We start from the raw sequence: 22,696 nt of genomic DNA, 5'->3' as shown, positions 1-22,696 counted from the left end.
CCTCTCTCTCCCTCTCTGTTCCTCTCTCCCTCTTTGTGCTGACAATCATCAAATATACAGATATTTACAAACTCTTCAGATAAAAACACAAACACTTTTTTAATTGTAACATCAAATCAGACTAAATGTTTATTTTTTTAGATTGATAAATATAAAAAACATATTTGTTAACTTTAAGAGTAAAGAGAGAAACTATCTGTATTTCTTAATTGTAAATGGCACCAAATTGTATTCAAAACTGAGCCACACTTATGGAGCTCCACAGTTCTTTTCCTGGTGTTTTGGTTGACATCTCTTGATTTTCCCATGTCACAGAAACAGGCTCTGTGTTTTGCCTTATATGCATCCACAGCTGTGCCACCAATTTACTCACATGGACTCTACTAACCTATCAGAAGCTTCTTCAGCTCAGAATGGAATCTCTGGAGTTTCTTATTAATTAACAATAAACTTAGTGTACATGTACTCCTAAATTTGATCAAAGTGATAAAAAACAGAAAGTTCTGTCTCTCTTTATTCTGACATTTAACTAATTCAAAATATATTTCAATATTTATCTAAAACAAAAGCCGGGCTTAAGCCCAGTAAGCCACCCCCACGCTCCGCCCCTGCTTTGGTCGACCTGCCATGTCTTTGTGCGATGCAGAAAAGGTGAATGGATGGTCTCTACATGCATGGTTCTCACTGTGAAGCATGGCTGAGGAGGCGTGATGGTGACACTGTTGGGGATTTATTCAAACTCAAGGCACACTGAACCAGCATGGCTACCACAACATCCTGCAGCGACATCCCATCCAATCCTGTTTGTGTTTAGTTTTACCATCATTTATTTTTCATCAGGACAGTGACCCCAAACACACCTCCAGGCTGTGTAAGGGAGGGAGAAGGAGAGTGATGGTGTGCTGCGTCAGATGGCCTGGTCTCCACAGTCACCTGACCTAAACCCAATCCAGATGATTTTGGAAGAAATGGACGCAGAGTGAAGGCAAAAGGGCCAACAAATGCTCAGCATCTCTGGGAACTCCTTCAAGACTGTTGGAAAACCATTTCAGGTGACGACCTCATGAAGCTCATCAAGAGAATGCCAAGAGTGTGCAAAGCAGTAATCAAAGCAAAAGGTGGCTATTTTGAAGACTCTATAATATAAAGATGTTCATCACACCAATATGAATCAAAGTTTCTACTGAATGTTTTCAGCATCTTGTTTGATCCGTGTCAGAATTAGGGCAGGTAAGGTCTAACCTGGTAATAGTAAGGTATAATTAACAAAGTGGCCAGTGTAAATAGTTTCCACGGATCTTTGGCAGATGTTTCTACAACTTGACTGGAATCCACCTGTGGTAAATTCAGTTGATTGGATATGAGGTCTGATTTGACAAATACGGTCCCATAGTTGGCAGTGCATGTCAGAGCCTAAACCAAGACATGAAGTCCAAAGCATTGTCTGTAAATCTCAGAGACAGGATTGCATTGTGGTTCAGATATTGGGAAGGATACCCAAAAATTCCTGAAGCACTGAAGGTCCAAATGAGCGCAATGGCCTCCATCGACAGTAAATGGAAGAAGTTTGAACCAACAGGACTCATCTTGGAGCCAGTCACCCAGTGTTACGGCCCTAGCAGGGCGTTGAATTAATCCTGGGACTGAATATTTTATTTCAGAGACTATAGAAACTGAAACAAATGTAACTGTCAACTCATATTGGGCCACAAATTAGCTAAATTTTAGTCTTTGCAATGATTAAAATGTAAACTAGTTTACTGGACTATTGGTGATGTAAATGCTAAAAATACAGGTATTTTACGATGAAAGGTTTGAGAAAAAGCCGCTATTCAACCAAACAGCTAAATCTACCAGTGTGTGAATGCGAGAGTGAATGAATAGTGGAATTGTAAAGCGATTTGGGTGCCTTGAAAAGCGCTATATAAATCCAATCCATTATTATTATTATTTTTCAAGAAAGTCTTTTAGCAACTTTTTTTTTTTTTATTAAGAAGTATTTATCAGTCCTATTTTGCTCAAACCCCTCCTGCATTTTTCTTCTCTTGAGAAAATAGGGAAAAAAGACCAACATCTTTTTTCAGTGTATCATTTAATGTACTCTCACAAGTTGGTGAACAGGTAAAACTTTTTTGCTCACTGTACTAAATCACACATCCATTGATAGTATAAATAGCCAACCTAATAATAATAGTACACATTTTCAAATACATAAAATCATCAAGTATCCAAGTCTTAAGTTATGGACATCAAATAAAAAGGCATACAAAATATTGCAGATGTTGGAAGTCCAGTTTGAAGCGCACACACACAAACAAAAATAAACCAAAAAAAAAAAAAAAGGAAAAATGAAAAAGATCACATTTTTACTTTAACATGGCAGTTAATAAGTAAACAGAAGGTCTGTGAAAGACTAAAAAGTTCCTAGACTTTCAATTGACAAATATTGCAACAGTTAAGCATTTATAATAAAAAATAGTTACTGAAAGGGCATAAGTGTGTGTAAGACTTCCTGCACAAGACAAAGGCAACAGTTTAGGGGTTTTTTTTTTGTTCCAAGTAGAAAAATGAAACACCTTTTCCAAATGCCAACAGGAGCCGACTCCCGCTCGATTGCCTTTGTTCCACTTCCGATTGTAAGGCATTTATGGATGATCCATCTGATTTGAAGAAAGGCATACCTCTTTCTAGTCAGTCTTGAAACTGAACCCTAAAATTGAACAGGGTACACATAATTGTTCACTTCAAGAAAACATTTCTTTAACCTATTTTCTTTTCTTTCTTTCTTTCTTTTTTTTTTGAACACATTTTCAGGCAATGTGAATACATGGGCCAATCAAAATCTTTGGGATGCATTTGCAGAAAACAGTTAATCCAACATCTTACAATGATACACGACTCTTCCTATTTTTTTTTTCTGGGCACATGAAGAAAAAACTCTGTTCACACAACTCTTGTTTTTCATTTTTTTTTGACATTTAATTTTGAAACTAGAAAGGGAGGGGGAAATTTCATTTACCAAGCATGGTTTTCCAAATTAAAATACTTCAACACAATGAAGAAAAACAAAAAAAAGAAGGAAAAAAAAGGAAGCCTGCCAGGTTATAAGCTAGCAAGGTTTAATTAAACTCTTCTGTGTTGGAGGGTAGGTTGGGGAGGGGTTGGCGTGGCTCAATGTTTGGCTCTATTGGATGCAGCAGTTATTGCGATGGCCGTTAGAATCTTTGAAACGCAGGCGCATCTTTGGACGATATTTCTCCAGGTAGATCAGCTGCTTGCTGTTGAATGCTCCTCTGCGCTTCCTGAAAGCAAGTGTAGAAATTAATTAGCTCATGACTGCAGATTTTTTTGTAAATCCATAATATATATTGCTACCATGGATATTGTAATATATTAAACATGCCCAAAGCTTAAATAATTCATGTCAGTGTGCATATAAGCAGTCTAACCCCTGTGAGTCAAACGCTCAGGCTTTTCTACGATGGCTTTGTCTGATGTTAGAGAGGAAAGCTCAGCCACAGATCTGTGACTGTAAGCAAAGAAGCTCCACCCACTAACTGTTCTAACCTTCTGTGTGTGAGGGGCAACCAATCAGATGATTGGTTAAAGGGAAAAGGAAAGGAATTAAAATGCTGTATTAAGGACCAGTACTCTGAATAACAAGGTACTGTGATAGAGTGCAAGAATATAAATGCTGGGTTGGAAAAGAGCAAAGTGGCTGCCCTGTACTATTACATTTACAGAAATAGTCAACTAACTCTGTTCTATATGAAGATTCATGGCAATATGTATGATTTTTACATTCAGCATGATAACGATTCTTTGGCTTGTTGAGGATTTTAAAATAAACTTAAAAAAAATTAAAGTCCTATTATTAACTGTTAATTTAAAAAGAAAAAAAAAACGGATTTTATCCGTATTAATAATATTTAACCACTTTCTATTACAGCCTCAAATTGCTGAGCTTTCCCTCATTTTATTGATTACTCTTTGGAAAAAAAAAAAAAAGCTGACTGCCAAGTGCTCTATAAATATTTCAAGTGATGACACATACTTTAAAGCACACCTACTGAATCATCCTTATCTCACTCTCTGACATCTCTGCTATTTATAGATATGACTCAGGCCTCCCTGCTTTACGAATCAAAGTATCAGGTTACTGCAAGACAAAAATCAAGGATTTTCTCAAAGTTAATGCCAAAGTCTGTCCACCAGAGAGCCTTACAAATGTAATTAACTATCAGATATTTTAATGGTTTTATAATAAAAAACCTCAACTCATCAAAAAAAAAAAAAAAAAAAAAAAAAAAAAAAAGTAGCTTCTTTAATAATTTCCTGCTAAATGATTTTTACTTACTGTCGAATGAACTGGACAGCATCTTCATACTTCATCCCACATTCAATCAAAGCGAGTGCCACCAGAACAGGAGCTCTGTGAAAAAGAAAGGGAACAGACAGTACCAGGAATGTTAGTTAAAACTAACATGCAAAATAGTGTTTTGCTCCAATTACAAAAACAAAACAAACAAATATTGCTTCCTCATAGATCAGATTAAAGCAAACAGGACAGAGACAGGACCTGGCAGGTTGTCTGTACTAAGGAAGCACACACTTGGGACAAAATGTGGGTGATACTGTGAGTCATGTACAGCAGGATCAAAGAAAATGCAAATGACTGCGTCTTTGCTTAAGATCTTCTTGGTTTGTTTTTCAAACCACAAATGATAACAAGGATGTTATTCCTATATGATAGTTTTCACTATGATAGCTCAGGTTGTAGTTCTGCAGTTATCCTTTGGATTGGTGGATTAATCATTTAAAAGTCAGATAATGGGGGAAACGTTATTTAATGGATTCAAACTGTTTTGTTAGAGAAAATCCCCTAAAATAAAAGCTTATGTACAATATAAAAACAATGAGAAAATAGGGATCATCAAATAACTGTTTTAGCACCGACTGCTTCTGTATCAGAATACAAACAGAAGCAAGAGCCACATTTCACTATCATACGTAAAATATAACAACTTGAATCTTTGTGTCAGTGACTGCTTACCTCCCCAGCCCTGCTACACAGTGCACAGCGATGCAGCAGCCGGGCTCCTCCCTGAACTTCAGCTTCAGCAGGTTCAGCCAATCATCCACGATCTGATTGGAGGGAGGAGCTCCATCGTCGAACGGCCAATCCTGCAGAAAGAAGAGAGAAGAAAAAAGGAAATGATGTCAGTGGCCTCCGTTCCTTGGAAACCAAAACAAAAGAAGTGAGAAGGCTGAGCTGCGGGGAAAGAAAAATGTTGTTGCAGCAGCAAGGACACCTGTGGAGCTTGTCTTCCTGCACAAGCTGAACCTTCGCTTGGAGGGAACCCCCCCCCCCAAACCTAAATGTGTTACACAATAAAAACTAGAATAAAAAAAACAAAACAATAGCCTGGTATACTGGGGGGAGAAAACCCAGAGCAATGGAAAAAAAAAAACAAAAAAAAAAACCTACATTTGTTTTGGTTTGAAACATTAGGAGTCATGATGAAGTCAGAAGTGTGAACTCACCAGAACCTGGATTCCCTCTTTCACCACCAGGGTGGCATCATAGGTGGCCTCACAAACTCTCACAACCGTGGTGACTCCATATTTTTTCAACTCCTGTAATCACATGTCACAGGATTTATGAGCGAAAGAGGCAAACAAGACTGTTAAAGCTACCTCAGGATACCAAGGTTGGACGACACGTTAAAATTCCAACAAAAAGAAGTGAAAATGAATTTGCTGATGTATGCAAACACTAGCTCATGTCAGTTAGTGATATTCTTCATATCATCAGTTTTTAGATCATTCGCTTGACTAAAGAGTTGATAAGTTAAGCTAGATAGCTTCGCCCATGACTATTTTAGTGACATCCCACTGCCTTTGGTTGACATAAGTGGCTAATCTGTTCTTGTGTGTATTTCCCTTTTAAAGGAAAGAGGTACTGTCTGGTAGCTCTTTTGTAATGTGCAATTTCTTGAAGTCTGTGAAAAAAAGCCAACTGTTAAAGGAATCAATTGATTTTAGTCACCAATTTTGTCCGATTGCCCAACCCTCTAAAGCACACTGACAGTAATACACCTACATACGTCAATTCCTGTAATCTAAAATGATTCTGCAGTCATTGCTTTCATTGGCTGAAACATTTCCAGGAAAGATTTTAAACTGCTGTCGTTTCCAAAATATTTCTCAACATGTAATCACCGGTTACATGCTTCTCCAATGTGGGCTTCGAGTAATATACACTCTGTAATATGTAAACACTTGACCACAATTTGGCTCACCTCTATGAACTTGTTCAGGGTGGCGTTGGTGGGATTGTGGGTAATGAGGAACCGCATGTTTTTGTAGGTAATCTCCACAGGGGCTGGTCTGTTCATTCGAGCCATCGTGACAATGCAGAAAAAAAATGTATAACAAAACTAAAATGTCTTCCACAGAGTAAACACTAATGTAAACAGTTAAACTCGGAGGGAATGTCAAACAAATGTCCAACAAGTTTTGAGGAACTCCGAAAGAAAAAAATCCTCCAGTCTTCTTCAAGGTTGGCAAGGCTAAGTGTCAAAATAAAATAAAAACAACCCCCCCAAAAAGAACAGTAACAGGCAAATTTGGGAAGTTGGCAGCCGGGAAGGGCGGACAATTGGAGAAGTAACTCAAACCCTCTCCTTTGGAATAAAACAAAAGAAAAGGAAGAAAAAAAAAAACCAAGGCTGGTTCCACCTTGATTCTGGCCAGGCGGAAGCCGACGAGGGCAGTGTGCAGCAGGTGGAGTTACCCCATCCAGGCCGAGTTATCGCTGGTTCTGGGAGGAGTCCCGGTCCTGCCAACTTTCCGGGGTCCCTCCTGTGGCTCAAGTGCGTCGGATCGATGGCGAGTTTGGCTGTTCACTCATCTGCATAGGCAGCGTGCTGAGCCTGGCAGTAGTCCCCACTGCCCTTCAGAAACTCCATAAATGTGTGACCCAGAACACCACAGAACTGCTGCAGGACACAGAGGGGGGCAGGAGGGAAGAAAAGCTTAATTTTTATTTTTTTTCAAACACCTTTAAAGAACACAAACAGCACAGGCAACTGTTCTCAGTGTAGTTCAATTAATTTGCCAAAAATACAAACTTTTACTGAGAAACTGTTTTTATTCACATTCTATATGGAAACTGTGCCTCTTTTCTTTTTTCCTAAGCACAATAATCATGAAATGGAAAATCTGATATTGTGACAACTCTAATCCCAAACACATATCCATAAGCCCCTAGTCAAACATACCACTCCATCAGAGTAAAAGACAAAGGGTTTAGATCATAGAGGAAGCACAGGGCCAAAGTATAGACAAAGCAGCCGTGAAACAAGAGAGATTTTCAGTAAAATCATGATCCATTCATTTTTAAAAGAATAAAACAAATTTCCTCATTTGAATTTTAGAATTACCTTCAGACAACAGCACAGAGTCTGGCTAGAAACACAGATTTAGGGTGAATCACAGTATAATTTTCTTTATATTAGCTACCCTGAAACAGGCAGTTAAACCGCAGCCTTTCTGAGCTACTCTTTTTTTTTTTAAATTATGCCAAGTTTCACACTCAAGTATGTCAACAGCCACATTAACATTGTTTGGAGACTAAAGACACTAGAGTGTCTGGGGTTTGATTCCCATGCAGAGAAAGTGGTGTTTCAGATAAGGCAAGGATTAACACAGCAGAGCAGATTGTACCTGCCAGTACATAAAATCACAGTGCAGTGCTGCCGCTGTACAGCAGAAATAAATATATAACGTGTCATTTCTGACATCCAGGTCGTATCTGTGTGCGCAGGCTGAGCTCACCGTGGGGCCTTCAGCGGGGCTTTAACATACACGCTGTTATGATCGTCAGAAATCTGACTCACAAATGCTTTCTCTGCCATTTCCTCCCTAATGCTTCTGCCCTTTACTCCTCACAGAAGCTCGATACCTGAGCGCTGGCTTACTGGAAAGGTTTTCTTCAGCTTATTGTCGAAATAGTAAAATCTAAGCCGGTCAAGCATGCTTTGTTAATCTGCTATTTTCCGGCCGAAAAGCAGCATTTACTTAGAAATATTACCAAGCACTTAAAAGCCACTGCCTGACTGAAAGGACAGTGATTTGTAAATATAAGAGAGACGTGAAGCAAAGCAGAAGTGGCTTAAATAGCAGACATGTCTCTGCATTGCATTACAAGGCTGTAAAGTGTCCTTTGTGTGAGGATAGACCGGGCGCCATCATATAACATTAGAGGCCTATAGGCGCCGTCGGGAGCTGTGACAGACTGCACGTTGCTCTGAGGTGACAAAAAGACGCCCGACACAGACACCGGGCAGGTAGCCAGTCTCGCAAACCACTAACAACACGTCATTTACGTGTTTCGTTTATTTCAAATAAATATGCGTCGATGTTAGACGGCAAAAACTCCGAGTGAAGAGCCGGGACCAGCCCGAGCTGCGCATCCGTCAGCCGCTTCCTAATCGTGACGATCATCATGCAGCTCTAAGATTGCACTCAAATAACATGGCCAAATCCATGTTCTGTGAATTTTCGTTACAGTTAAATGAGAAAGGCAACGTTAGGCAATAGCACTGTGGAAATATTGAACTGGGTTTTTATTGAGCAGGCCGTGATTTCATCGAAGCAACGTGAAGGCCAGCTGGTAACAGTTCACCGTAACGTACTGATTTACAAGAGGAGCCTAGGAGACGAAACCGAGAAACAAAATGGCAGCCACGAAAAACAGGTTACTTACTGGGATATGCTTACTCATTGAAGATTGTAGCTTAATCATACAGCCGGTCCCTAGAAAAAGGTAAAACTATGAAACGGTTTTCCACCATAAAGTCCTGTGCTGTTTCTCCGAGCGGAGCCGAAGTCTCCTGATCTGCCGGGAAAGAGCTAGAGAGAGAGAGCACGAGAACCCGAGATACTAACGTCATTTCCTGTCAGGACTTTCACTATAAAACACTGTTCAGTATTAAATATACACCTTTAGTTGTAAGTTATGTACCTTTAGTTTTTACTAAAGGTTTCTGGTAGCTGAATTAAATGTATACTTTTGTAGAAATATACACTATTTGAGCATACAACAAAAATATTCAAAATCTTAAATAATGAAATGTTTAAAACGTCCCAATGTGTAAATGTCTCGATGAATGCTCACGCATCATGTCCCATTCACTTGTTTACAGAGCTTTATTTCGAAGCTAAACCGAACTTCCTTAACCCTTTGTCTTTCTTTCCTTTTGCCTTTAGCTTGACTGGTCTCGTGAAACCCCACCCTGAAAATGTGTAGTGTTATGTCCAGACATCTCTCTGTCTTCAGGCTGCAAAGGTCAGTTGGTGACTGTGGCCTAATTCGTCCTTCACTTCCAGAAAATACACAAGGACAGAGGATGCCAGAAATCACGACACCATAGAATTATACATGTGTGGTTCTTTTGACTTCATGTGAACAGACCTTTGTGTAGATACATTTCATAACTTGAAATGGAAAGGAAAATTCCCAAATAATTTCTGAGTTTTAAAGCTTTTTTACTGTGCTTTGAATCACAAATGGGATAACACCATGGTGAAGTGGTTAGCTCTTTTGGCTCACAATAAGAAGGTCCTGGGTTCAAATCAACCATCATATTTACAGGGTGGTAGAACAGGTCATCTACTAATTGAAAGGTTGTTGGTTTGATCTCTGGCTGCTCCAGTCTGCTATTCCAGATACTAGGCAAGTTATTGAACCCTGAGTAGCTCACTATGTGTTCATCGGAGTGTGACTGTGTATAAATCTTAGATAGAAAAGGGGCAGCAAGGTGGGACCGTGGATAGCACTGTTTCTTCACAGCAAAAAAAATCTTGGTTTTCAATCCAACATCTGGCCAGGGCCTTTTTGTGTGGAGTTTGCATGTTCTCCCTGTGTCTGTGTAGGTTCTCATTGTGGGTACCCTGCCTTCCTCCCACAATCTCGAGACATGCAGCCAGAGGGGTTAGGTTAACTGTGGATTCTAAATTGTCTGTAGAAATGAATATGAGTGCTGATGGATGTCTGTCTCTCTGTGTTATCCCTGCATCGGTGTACCCTGCCTCGTGCCTTATGGCAGCTGTATTAAATGTTGTGTTAAGTTAAATCTATGTGATAGTCTACAGGAACATCTATTACAAGCATGGGTTAAAAGTTCCAAAATCCAATGGAACACTCAGCAAGGATGCACAAAAAAACCCCCAAAACACAATAGCTCAGATCCTGTGGGAGTTCAACGTGCAAAGAAACAGCCACTGCTGACAACATAACCAATACGTTATAATGGCCTACACGGAGAAGGTATTTGACTACATCCCTCAAAGTGCCCTGGTGGGAAGTCCTTATGCATGGAATACTTTTCAGACGCCTATTCACACTCTATACAACTATAGTGATTGGTTTGCATTGCCACCAATAGCTCAGACTCAACTTGTGGTTGCTGGACTCAGCCAGGACTGCCCTTTCTCGCTGATATGGTTCATCATAGGTATGTTGGATATGTTTAGACCTCAAGAAGCCTGTTAGGTGAGAGGTGAAAGTCTTCAAAAAACCTAAAAGTAGTCCAATCACCTTCTTTTTAAGATTCAAGATTTTTATGAGTAGAATTTCTAGTGATCCAGTGGTAGTTTTAAGAAATTAAAAGAAGGGCAACTAGACTCCTTTAAGTTTATGAAGAGGTTGCCTTCTTTTTCACTTTCATGGGTTACATTTTTCCCACACATCACAGTACTTGGGATTTTACTGAAAAGCCAACTAGGAAACAGTTTTTGGATTTCAATATAATAATATTATTGCTTTAAAAATTTGAAAACAGTATAAAAATATGAAGGACTTTTGTTTAACTTTTTTAATAAAATGATCAAGGAAAAATAAATTGAGAATTAAATGTATTGTAGATTCACCACCGTCCAACCTTGTCATATTGATCAAATCTGCTTTGTATTCACTGGATGGTGTCTTGGAATGTCCACAGGTAAAGTTTAATCTGTCTACATAGACGTAAACCACATGATTTTCTTCTCTTTTTGCTTTACTCTTGATTTGCATGCATCTGTACAAAAGCTTTGATCAAAGTAGTTATTTCTTAATCTTTTATAAATTCCCTGTTTAAGAACAAAAGCCAGATCATTAACATGTGCATTAAACTTAATGCTGAGAGGATGTGAAGCTGATCTCTAGAGCCACTGAGTCATACTATTTGATGAGTAATTCTTAAGTCATCAGGATCTAATTCTGAGTCATCAGAATCGAGTAAGAGGAGCACCAGAATGACTGAATAACTACAACAGGTACAATAATCCTTACTAAACATATACTGAACAAACCTTTTTTTAAGATGGTTTATGAAATTGGTTAAAAAGTAATTTATTATGGATTTACCGTCATAGTATATAGCTTATTTTAGGTAACTTTAGTTTTGACTTATTTTTCAGCAAGTAAATTAAAAGACTGATTAACTATACATGATATGGATTATGGATTATACTACATTGTGATGTGTCACAGTGAACCATGGCTAACATTGTTTTAAACAGAAGTGTGCAGGTAACAAAAAATAGAAAAACAGTTGAAAAAATCCTGATCATGATGACTTCATCGTAGCCCAGCATTGATTAAGGTATCATCGAGTCACTCGTTCATCAATATTTTGTGGTAAAATACATACTGCACTCAAACATACCTTAAGTTTTAAAATGAATTCTTATAAAGATTATTTAAAAAAGTAACATACATGAATTATCAAAATTAATGTCGATTTTTTTAAATCAATGTAATCTATGTAAATAACACTCAACTTTATTTATCAATGAAGCTAGACAACACACACCAATTAGTTAAACTGCAGGAATGTCTTAAAGACATAAAGACCTGGATGGCCTCTAACTTTCTGCTCCTTAATTCAGATAAAACTGAGGTTATTGTATTCGGCCCTGAAAATCTTAGAAATATCGTATCTAAGCAGATTCTTACTCTGGATGGCATTACCTTGGCCTCCAGTAACGCTGTGAGGAACCTTGGAGTCATGTTTGACCAGGATATGTCCTTCAATGCACATATTAAACAAATATGTAAGACTGCGTTCTTCCATTTGCGCAACATCTCTAAAGTTAGAAATATCCTGTCTCAGAGTGACGCTGAAAAACTAGTTCAGAATCAGAATCAGAATCAGAAAGGGGTTTATTGCCAAATGTTGAGCAGGTTTACAACATTAGGAAATTGCTGCGGTGCTTCAGTGCAAACATAGTGTCATAAAGATATAAAAATAAGAATAAGAATTAAAAGTGCTACGTAGAAAGATATATACATTAGTGCAGGTGGTGATCAGTGCCAAACATGGAATGATGCAGTGACACAGCGTAGGGTCATGTGATAGTGGCGGGGACAGTCATATGGTTATTGTTCATGTGTCCAACAGCAGAGGGGAAGAAACTGTTCTTATGGCGAGAGGTTCTGGTGCGAATGGACCGGAGCCTCCTGCCTGAGGGGAGCAGGTCAAACAGACTGTGTCCAGGGTGAGAAGGGTCAGCTGAGATCCGAGCTGCACGCCGCAATGTCCTGGAGGTGTACAGGTCCTGCAGGGATGGGAGTCTGCAGCCAATCACCTTCTCAGCAGAGCGCACAACACGCTGCAGTCTCTGTTTGTCCCTGATAGTGGCTCCAGCGTACCACACGGTGATGGAGGAGGTGAGGATGGACTCGATGATAGCAGTGTAGAACTGCATCATCGTCCGTGTTGGCAGGTTGAATTTCTTCAGCTGCCTCAGGAAGTACATCCTCTGCTGGGCTTTCTTGATGACGGAGGTGATGGTGGGCTCCCACTTCAGGTCCTGGGTGATGGTGGTACCCAGGAAGCGGAATGAGTCCACAGAGGTGATGGGGGTGTCAGTCAGGATGATGGGGGGGAGTGGGGCTGTGTGCTTCCTGAAGTCCACAATAATCTCCACTGTCTTCTGGGCATTCAGCACCAGGTTGTTGTGGCTGCACCAGGACACCAGACGTTCAACCTCCCTCCTGTAGGCAGACTCATCCCTGTCCGAGATGAGCCCAATAACGGTGGTGTCATCTGCAAACTTGATTAGCTTGACAGACTGGTGGGTGGAGGTGCAGCAGTTGGTGTACAGGGAGAAGAGCAGAGGAGAAAGAACACAGCCCTGAGGGGAGCCGGTGCTGATGGTCCGGGAGTCCGAGACATTCTTTCTCAGCCTCACATGCTGCTTCCTGTCCGTCAGGAAGTCAGTGATCCACCGGCAGATGGGATCAGGCACATTCATCTGGGAAAGCTTGCCTCGGAGATGGTCTGGAAGGATGGTGTTGAAGGCAGAGCTGAAGTCCACAAACAGGATCCTGGCGTAGGTTCCTGGGGAGTCCAGATGCTGAAGGATGAAGTGTAGGGCCATGTTGATGGCGTCGTCTACAGACCTGTTGGCTCTATATGCAAACTGTAGGGGATCCAGGAGGGGGGCCGTGAGGGTCTTGAGATGGGAGAGAACTAGGCGCTCAAATGACTTCATGACCACAGATGTCAGAGCCACGGGTCTGTAGTCATTTAGTCCAGTGATCCTAGGTTTCTTGGGGACAGGGATTATGGTAGAGGACTTGAAGCAGGCAGGCACATGACATGCCTGCAGTGAAGAGTTGAAAATGCCAGAAAACACTGGGGCCAGCTCGTTTGCACAGTGTCTGAGGGTGGCAGGAGACACACCGTCTGGGCCGGGAGCTTTCCGAGCATTCAGGTTCTTAAACTGCTTCCTCACATCTGCTTCATGAATATGAAGAGTTGTGGTGGGAGGAGGTGGTGTGAAATCCTCTTTTGTGTGGGGTGAGGAGGGGGGTGTTGTAGGTGAACGGTTTGAAGGTGGTGATGGCTCTATGGAGGGGGGAGAGGTGGGGGAATTAGTGTCCAAAGTGTCTCTATTGTTGGGGCCGTTGGAGGTGTGAAGGCTGCCTGATGGCTCGTCAAAACGGCAGTAGAAGTCGTTTAGGGTGTTGGCTAAGAGCAAGTCGTCAGTGGAGTGGGGGGTTTTAGGCTTGTAGTTGGTGATATTCCTAAAACCTTTCCACACAGAGGCCGAGTCATTCTCTGAGATCTGCTGCTGCATCTTCTCAGAGTGCTGATGTTTAGCAATGTCCACTTCTTTAGTGAACCTGTACTTGGCCTCTAGTTCATGCATTTATTACTTCCAGGCTGGACGACTGTAATTCATTATTATCAGGATGTCCTAAAAACTCCCTGAAAAGACAGGGACTAGAAAGAGAGAGCATATTTCTCCTGTTTTGGCTTCCCTTCATTGGCTTCCTGTTAAATCCAGAATTGAATTCAAAATCCTGCTCCTCACATACAAGGTCTTAAATAATCAGGCCCCATCTTATCTTAATGACCTTGTAGTACCATATCACCCTATTAGAGCACTTCGCTCTCACACTGCAGGCCTACTTGTTGTTCCTAGAGTATTTAAAAGTAGAATGGGAGGCAGAGCCTTCAGTTTTCAGGCCCCTCTTCTGTGGAACCAGATTCCAGTTTGGATTCAGGAGACAGACACTATCTCTACTTTTAAGATTAGGCTTAAAACTTTCCTTTTTGCTAAAGCATATAGTTAGGGCTGGACCAGGTGACCCTGAATCCTCCCTTAGTTATGCTGCAATAGACGTAGGCTGCCGGGGATTCCCATGATGCATTGAGTTTTTCCTTTCCAGTCACCTTTCTCACTCACTGTGTGTTAATAGACCTCTCTGCATTGAATCATACTTGTTATTAATCTCTGTCTCTCTTCCACAGCCTGTCTTTTGTCCTGTCTTCCTTCTCTCTCCCAACCGGTCACAGCAGATGGCCCTGCCCCTCCCTGAGCCTGGTTTCTTCCTGTTAAAAGGGAGTTTTTCCTTCCTGCTGTTGCCAAAGAGCTAAAAAATATGTTGCTATTTTTTTTGTTTCAGACTCCACATGAACTTTTTACTGTTATAAAAATAATAATAATGTAAATGTAAATGACAAAAAATAAAAATACTTAATATAGGCGCAGTTTTGAATACCCGCTGTTTGGAATGATAGGTTAACTTATATTGAAAGGATAAAAAACAGCTGCATAAAAAAGCTTAACATACTCATCATGATTTTTTTGGTCATATTTCAATAAAGTTATGAATTAAATAAATGTAACACATCCCTTGACTTGGCTGTATCAGCAGTAACAAGTGTATCACATGCAGTAGGTGGTACTTGATCTAGACATAAAGTGGTACAAAGTTTAACATTTTTGAGCAGTTTAAAGACAAGATTTTTGTCTTAAAAGGTGGAATGGAAAAGAAGAAGGATTGTTTTGTGATTCACTGAAAACCCCCAGAATGCGTAGTAGCCAACTGATCCACATGTTTTATCTGCTTTAGTAAGTTGAAATTAATGGCTGTAATGATTTAGGCTTACGGTTTATTTTTAAATTATAATTTAGTACCACTTTTACAATTGTTTTAATAGTACACTTAGATATTGTAGCACCATGTTTAAATATAAAACACATTAGAAAGTGGAACCATTTATTATTGAGTACTTAAGAAAATTATGTTGCTGGTGTCACGCTGCCATCTTAAATGCTTAGACTGTCAGTATCAGCTGCTATTGTCTGCTCTTTATAACTGTGTGGAATAAATGCTTTTGCTCCCATATCTTTCTGGAAACACACACAGAACTGCTGAGCTCTGCAGTTTTACTCTGCGGTGACACAAAAGCGCCACTGAATTGTTCTCGGAAACAACCAATGAGCTCAAAGCAGCAGTGCTTCAGTGTCCACCAGTGGCCGGCTGATGTCAGTTTCCAGCTGGATTCTCGTGGCTGTTTTGTGGGGCAGAAAGAATTTTCTAATCCGTCATCATTGTACCAATTGTCTATAAAAATTAATGTGCGAGTGAAGCTCTTTCACAGGGGGGGCTATCAATATCCAAATCCCGGTACATGAGTACAAAAAACGAAATGAATGACTCTGAAGATTTCAAGGTAACAACTTGACATTTACATTTTGGATTTGAATTTAATTGAGCAACGTCCATTTGTAGGGTTTTCATATATATTACTTCACTTTTTTTTTTTAAATACCTGGAGTATTGTACTTTTAATTTAGAAGTCTTTTTTCATTCAATATGATTTCAGATTTGATTGCTTACACTTCTTGGTAATCATTTTCATGCATAACTTGACCTTCTCTTACCATTATTCTGACAGAGCCATTGTTTGTTTTCCAGGAAGGCCAAAATAGAAGCAACGACCAAATAGATGGCACCGGGATGAGTCTAGGCAGCAAGAAAGGAGTCAGGGTGACTGGGAAGTATGTGCCTCCGATGGATTGGAATAGCAGAGGAGGTGGCCCATCCATCATCCACGGTCCCGTCGGTACACCAGTAACTCCCAACACTCCCACAGTTATCTCCATTGGCCCACTGCCTCACCAGCCCCCAGAGCAAGTTGATGATCCCTCTGTGGATGAAGCTGACGCTGGGGATGACTGGACCACAGAGGCATCATGTCAAACCAGGTTGTCCTATGATAAAATGGGTGTTCCAAGGCAGACCATGGAAGAGCTGAAGACCATCCTGAGGGTCAGTCCCCTGCTCAGTATCCGGGAAAGACATGAGGGGAAACCAGGGAGTCCCTACACGTATCTCCACGGAAGCAGCACTAGTGGTGGAGGGACGGACGGACGGCAGGATGATGGAAACTCTCACAGGGTGTTCAGCACCTTCAAACCACACTCTGATGCTTCCAGAAGGGGGCCCAGATCCAGAGATAGCACATCTATTCAGCTGCCTTCCACCATGGATTCATCCAGCTCGTTCAGGTTCAGTGCCAACACAAATAGGCAGCCTGAAGTCAGGACCCACACATATGTGAGTGGTGGCTCCTGGGGAGAGACTGGAGGTTCTCATACAGGTTGGTGAAGTTTGATTAGATTTAGTTACGCTGTTCTTGATAGAAAGGAAGAAAAATTTTATGTTGAAAAAGTATATATTTGGCAAATAATTAGACTTGGAATGATACCTTTCTGCTCACGGAAAATGATTAGAAATTACTGGCTCATAAAAGCTGAATACTGAATATTTCTCATTGTCTTGAATATAAAAAATGGACACATTTTTGTTTTCTTTACTTTCTTGTCAATATTTTGGAAAATTCATATGATTTAAAACCTTCTTAAAGGTAATTTAATCAAAATAAACAAATTAGTGGTGTAATAAACTCTCATTATTCTACATTTAAAAGAATCTGGGACAACAGTAGATATATGAGGTTTAGCTTAAGGATTTTTTTGGTGGGATTTGGTTTTCTCTGCTCATTGTATTACATTCAGTGACTAACAGTGAGGTGTTTTATGCTGTAATATCCACTTGACTGTGCTGCCTGTGGACAAACTGTCACTGTTTTGAAACTTATCTTAAATCAGATAATTGTGGCTTGTCTAGGGTGGTCCTGATGATGCTACTTGAACTTGATTTTCTTTTCTTTCAAAAGTGTGACACTTTGTATTTAAAATGAAAGATTCTCAAATGTTTTTGCAAATATTTCAAACTGTTTCCCACAGATAACGGAAAAGACACTATTGAGATCTCTGGGAACCAGAGGTTCATTGCAGCCATGGAGCAAATTAAACAACAAATAGCACGCGACAATATCAACTTCGTCCGCTTTGAAGCCACTGACCTCCATGGGGTGTCAAGGTCCAAGACAGTACCTGTTCGCTTCTTCCATGTAATGCACATCTATCTATCTATCTATCTATCTATCTATCCTTTCTAACGAAAGGTGAGAAGTGCTTTAATGCATATGTTTCACTCACAGGAGAAAGCAGTATATGGGGTACCAATGCCAAGAAGCTATTTGGAGCTAACCCTGAGCCCACAAAGCAATGAAGTGGACCATGCAAACACTGCCAACTTCAGTAGTGATGTCCTTCTGATCCCTGACCTTTCGACTTTTAGGGTCCTACCCTGGGCTGAACAAACAGCACGGGTCATATGCGACCCATGCACCGTGACCGGAAGCCCCCTTCGCACTTCGCCTCGCCTCATTGCCAAGCAGCTTCTCGGTCAGCTCCAAAGCCTGGGTTTCTCCCTGCACTCATCCTTCACCTATGAATGTTGTGTACTAGGAGCGCCGGACCGGATTGGACCAAAGACACTCCTGTTTCCTGCCACAACCCTGCTCAGCAACCATGACCTGCCTTTCTTCCAGCAGCTAGTGGACAGCATGTACTGCATGGGGGCTGACATAGACAGCATTGCTTCTGCAAGTGGCCCTGGGCAGATGGAGATCAACCTGAGGCCAGAGTTTGGGATTGCTGCCGCTGATAGCGCCTTCACCTTCCGCACCGGCATCAAAGAAATGGCTCGCAAACACAGCTACATTGCCAGCTTTTTTACTGACGATGGTCTATACAATGCTGGGGTGCTCTCTCATAGCCTGTGGGATGCTAATGGGCGACGGAGTCTTTTCCACAGTGGAGAGAAAGCAGGCGAGGTGTCTGAGATTGGTAGAAAATGGTTGGCAGGCCTCCTGACCCACTCTGCTGCCCTGAGCTGTTTGATGTCACCCGGTCTGGGTTGCAGAAGTCACATTGCCAAAACCATCAAAGATCCCAAGCGGTTGCTGTATGCCACTTGTGGCAGCAATGATAACAGCAGCTCCTTCAACATCAAGTGTCACGGCGGGAGGGAGACGCACATTGACAACAAGCTGGGCTCAGCCATGGCCAACCCTTACATTGTTCTTGCAGCTACAGTGGCTGCAGGACTGGATGGTATCAGAAGAAACCTGAATGTTGAAAGCAGTCTTAACAAAGCCCCTATCCAACAGAAAGAGTTCACCATTCCAGTAAAGCTTGACGAAGCTCTGGAGGCGCTGGGGGAGGATCATGTCATCCGCAGTGCCCTTGGGGAGCCGTTTATTCAGTATTTTATTGCCATGAAGAAGTTTGAGATTGAGACCCAGGAAATGGATGATGAGAGGAACAAGTGCTTTGAGTATTTCATATAGAAACCCTGAATTTACTTTATACAAAACACACCTCCTCCTGCCAAACAACTAAAAGCATGTGAATCAGCTGCTTGAATGTACACGATTTTATTTTATACAATGTTGATACATTATTATTAGACACACTCTAGATATTTTAGAAGATATTACTTCAAAATAAAGGCATTAAACCCCCCAAATAAACAGCAGTATTGTGCTATTTTTTTATTGAGTTATTTTGTTGTTGTATGCACACAGTAAAACACTGTTCTGGACAATGGTTGTTAATGCCAAGAACAATGCAGTCTGCTCTTACTCTGAATGGTGTGAATATAATGGCATAGTAGCACTAAACCTTGGTGATCATTCCAAACCTAAACCCTAGACCTAGGGATAGGTTTAGGGTTTAGTAATAATGTCAATTGTTTTTAGTGCATATTAGTTAGAAGGATTTGATCTTGAACACAGGGTCAAGTATAGGGTCATTGCCAAAACATTGCCATGTTCACTGTAGAAAGCTAAAGTTCTCTCCATTGTGCATCCATTTATATTTCTGCCTCACTTACTTTGGCACATTATTTTTGAAGCTCTTAGCACTGAAGTTGCAGTTCTTTAGACTGCTCATACATGTAGCAGTAGACCATCGGTTAAATGCAAAGGTTGCTCACCCCAGTGTGTGTGTCAGAAACATTGTGTAAATGAAAGTCAACAAGGTCAAAAGTTGTCTTAACATTGTGTAAAACCAAACTTTTTTGTCTGGCTGACAGTAGGTGTAGAAATGCTTTAATGACAGCGAAGTGGTGGTGAAGACAACTGACTACTACTGTCTGTCAAAGTAACAAATTATAGATCAGCTGACATATAACAGGTAGGCATTGGTTAATTGGTTAAGTCACGCCCAAGTAAATACTGGACTAGATCATTAATGATGAGGATGGGGGGGGGAGAGACATAATCCCCACCTGTCTCAAAATAACACATGCGTGATTGGTTAATTTGAATTTTTTTTCTGTTTCCTGTCTTGTATTTATGCAATTTTCTACAATGTTTTACTATGACCCTGATGAAGGCCACAAGCCGGAACGCGTTGGTCAATTATTAAAGTTGTTCATCTTCCCTTAAGTGTTGCTGGAGTTCCTGCATTGTGAATTCTATCATCCTCTCCATGCACCTTGGAAGTAGGTGAAGTTGTGTCAGACATTTTTGCTGAAAGTAACTAATTATCAAATGCTGATTTCAAGGGCAGAAAGTTTTACATTCTAATTTGTAAAGCAAAAGTGGGATTTAATTTGCATGAATTGAAAGGAAAAATGCACTTTTCCTTCAGTGGTCACACATTACAGTCAAGCACAGTAATCAGAAAACTGACAAATTACTTCAATGTGCATGCACATTATCCATACCCGAAGTATCAAACCAAAACATGCCTATTATCTGCAATAGAATGCTACAGTGCTAGCAATAGCACAGAAGGGCTGAGTCATTGTCTATTTGGTCACAGATTTTCTCTGACCTCCCACCTGATGTCCTCTTACAAGGTAACACAAGAAAAGCTACCGTGCATGCTACATCCATCCTTTGCACTTTTATGCACCTTCATGCATTCTGTTGTCTTCCCTTTATTTACTGCCACACATCCTCTCTGCCCTGCATATTTCACAGGCTACAAAATGTTTGTATGAGCAGTTCCTCCAACTTAATGTTGTGTTATAGACAGAGATGGGCAATCTGATTACTTTTTTCAAGTAACGAGTAAAGTAAGGGATAACTATTGCAAAAACGGTAATTAGATTACCGTTACTTTCCCGTAGTAACGCTGCGTTACTGCGTTACTAAAACCGTGATTTTTTGCCAGAATGTCTCACGACAGTGACGTAAGCGAGTGCGCCGTTAGTGACAACAGCTGTGTGCAGATCAACAATGGATCACATGTCGATTGTGGGAGAGAGTATGAGCGTGCAGCGTTTAAAGCGTGGAAGTACTGACCTTACTTTGAGTTTGATTCCATAAAAAGTGACAAAAACATTAGCGTCCATCGTGCGTGGGAAGAAAACTTTTTACAGCGAAAAAAACCCCTAAACTTCCAAGCAAGCACCGAGTGCACAACGACGTAATGGGAAATTCACAGAGAAACTCGCAGATTCTTCAACTGACCGCGGCACACCTGCACTAGGGTAAACCTCCGCCTACCCACAGTCCTGCTTTACAGGTGAAAATAGAGCAACAGGACCGCTAGTCTTTGACTTTATTTATTTTCTGCTGTGTTTTACTTGCATCTATTTGAAAGAGTGAGTGTAAACACAAAAAATATTTTATTTTATGTGCTGGAATGTGTAGAAAATAGGTTTAAATGTTAAACTAATTTATTCAAGTCAGAGAATGTTGCATATAATTAAATTTTTGCTTGATGCATAAAGTTAAAAGATTAAAACTGATAAAACAAGTTTAAAAAAAAAGATACTTTTCCATTTGATTACATTTTGTATGATGGATTATGCAGAAAAAGTAGAATTGGGCTGAAGGATCTATCGCTTTATCACCTCTTCAGGTTGTAAATTGTGTTTTTAAAAAGTAACTAAGTAACTAAGTAATTAATTACTTTTGAAAATAAGTAATCAGTAAAGTAACGGGATTACTTTTTGGGGGAAGTAATCAGTAATTAGTTACTGATTACTTTTTTCAAGTAACTTGACCAACACTGGTTATAGATTTATTTTTGATCCACCAGTGCTCAGGCTTTAAAAATATGCTTTACAACATACATATTCAAAGTTTATTGTGCATAGAAAGATTAGAGAGATTTTGAATTTCTAAAGATTTTCTTTGACATGTGACAAATATTACACATGAAATTAAAGTATATTTTAGAGAGCTAAACTATTCAACTGATAATGTGTTTTAATGACAAAGACATGTGCAGCAAGCAGAGTCCTTTGCCCATCTGTGCTAAAACATTTGCAAAACAATAATTAGAAATTCTTTATTTTGTGCAGAAGAACCAAAAAGTAATGAAGAATTTCAGATTATTTTGACAAATTCAGCTATTATTTAGGAGTGCAGCCCAAGCAGTTGAGAAAATTGCAACAATTTAGTTTTCTGGTGTGTAATAAGCATGTTACCGTCTTGGGGTCCCTAGCTTGGCTGCAATTTGATAGACGTCTTATTTTTTCTGTGGCCTAAGTGTGAATCAGCTGCTCAGCTAAATCTTTGACTTAATAAAAGCCACCACTCATCACTGTCTTGCAAAGTTATGACATCATCAAACATAGCTACCCATAGCTACAGTTATGGTCTTGTGCATTTCATGGCATGTAAGATATGCAGGCTGAATGTTGTGCACAGGACCAAAATGTAGACTCTCAGGTAGACAGCAGTGAATTTGAAGTGAACTGTTTATTGGTTTTTTGCAATAATACAAAAGGTAAATCATAAATCCAGAAGGGAAACACTGAAAACTATAAACTGCTGAAACCTAAACAAATACACTAGAGCTACTATCACTGGGTTTAAGGGAATAGGCACACTGACAAAGGACACACAGAGACAGCAGAAGATGAGGCAAGGAAGCAAAAATAAAAGCAAAGCATAAGGAACAAGCAGCTCACAAAATAAAGCAGGAAGTGCAAAACCTAACACGTTATAAAGAACAACACCAAGATGGCGATCTG

The 22,696-nt window shown here is 40.3% G+C and overlaps 2 protein-coding genes across 2 annotated transcripts; one reads left to right on the top strand and one right to left on the bottom strand.

Annotated features, from left to right (window-relative positions):
• Positions 1-2,499: 2,499 nt before the first annotated feature.
• On the bottom strand, positions 2,500-8,905 carry ptp4a1 (protein tyrosine phosphatase 4A1). The gene is made up of 6 exons (XM_040045244.1): positions 8,771-8,905; positions 6,303-7,001; positions 5,545-5,637; positions 5,054-5,184; positions 4,358-4,432; positions 2,500-3,302 (listed from the first exon to the last, which is right to left on the bottom strand). The coding sequence occupies exons 2-6, from the start codon at positions 6,405-6,407 to the stop codon at positions 3,185-3,187; spliced, it is 522 nt and encodes a 173-aa protein (XP_039901178.1). The 5' UTR covers positions 6,408-7,001; positions 8,771-8,905; the 3' UTR covers positions 2,500-3,184.
• Positions 8,906-8,956: 51 nt separating this feature from the next.
• On the top strand, positions 8,957-19,216 carry lgsn (lengsin, lens protein with glutamine synthetase domain). The gene is made up of 4 exons (XM_040045236.1): positions 8,957-9,352; positions 16,265-16,949; positions 17,599-17,765; positions 17,856-19,216. The coding sequence occupies exons 2-4, from the start codon at positions 16,307-16,309 to the stop codon at positions 19,047-19,049; spliced, it is 2,004 nt and encodes a 667-aa protein (XP_039901170.1). The 5' UTR covers positions 8,957-9,352; positions 16,265-16,306; the 3' UTR covers positions 19,050-19,216.
• The last annotated feature ends 3,480 nt before the right edge of the window (positions 19,217-22,696 follow it).

This window comes from Simochromis diagramma, unplaced genomic scaffold (assembly GCF_900408965.1).
Source record: "Simochromis diagramma unplaced genomic scaffold, fSimDia1.1 OVJJ01000610.1, whole genome shotgun sequence".
In the NCBI taxonomy this organism is placed as follows: Eukaryota; Metazoa; Chordata; class Actinopteri; order Cichliformes; family Cichlidae; genus Simochromis; species Simochromis diagramma.
This window is presented reverse-complemented; position numbering and strand designations above follow the sequence as displayed.

Bases quoted from the DNA above. Each gene is read 5' to 3' on its own strand.
- ptp4a1 (XM_040045244.1), bottom strand. From the start codon at position 6,407: ATGGCTCGAATGAACAGACCAGCCCCTGTGGAGATTACCTACAAAAAC. The intron at 5,185-5,544 runs GTGAGTTCACAC...TTCTTTCTGCAG, and splicing joins AAGAGGGAATCCAGGTTCTG to GATTGGCCGTTCGACGATGG. The intron at 3,303-4,357 runs GTAAGTAAAAAT...ACTTGCTTTCAG, and splicing joins GCTGTCCAGTTCATTCGACA to GAAGCGCAGAGGAGCATTCA.
- lgsn (XM_040045236.1), top strand. From the start codon at position 16,307: ATGAGTCTAGGCAGCAAGAAAGGAGTCAGGGTGACTGGGAAGTATGTG. The intron at 16,950-17,598 runs GTTGGTGAAGTT...TGTTTCCCACAG, and splicing joins GACTGGAGGTTCTCATACAG to ATAACGGAAAAGACACTATT. The intron at 17,766-17,855 runs GTAATGCACATC...TTTCACTCACAG, and splicing joins TACCTGTTCGCTTCTTCCAT to GAGAAAGCAGTATATGGGGT.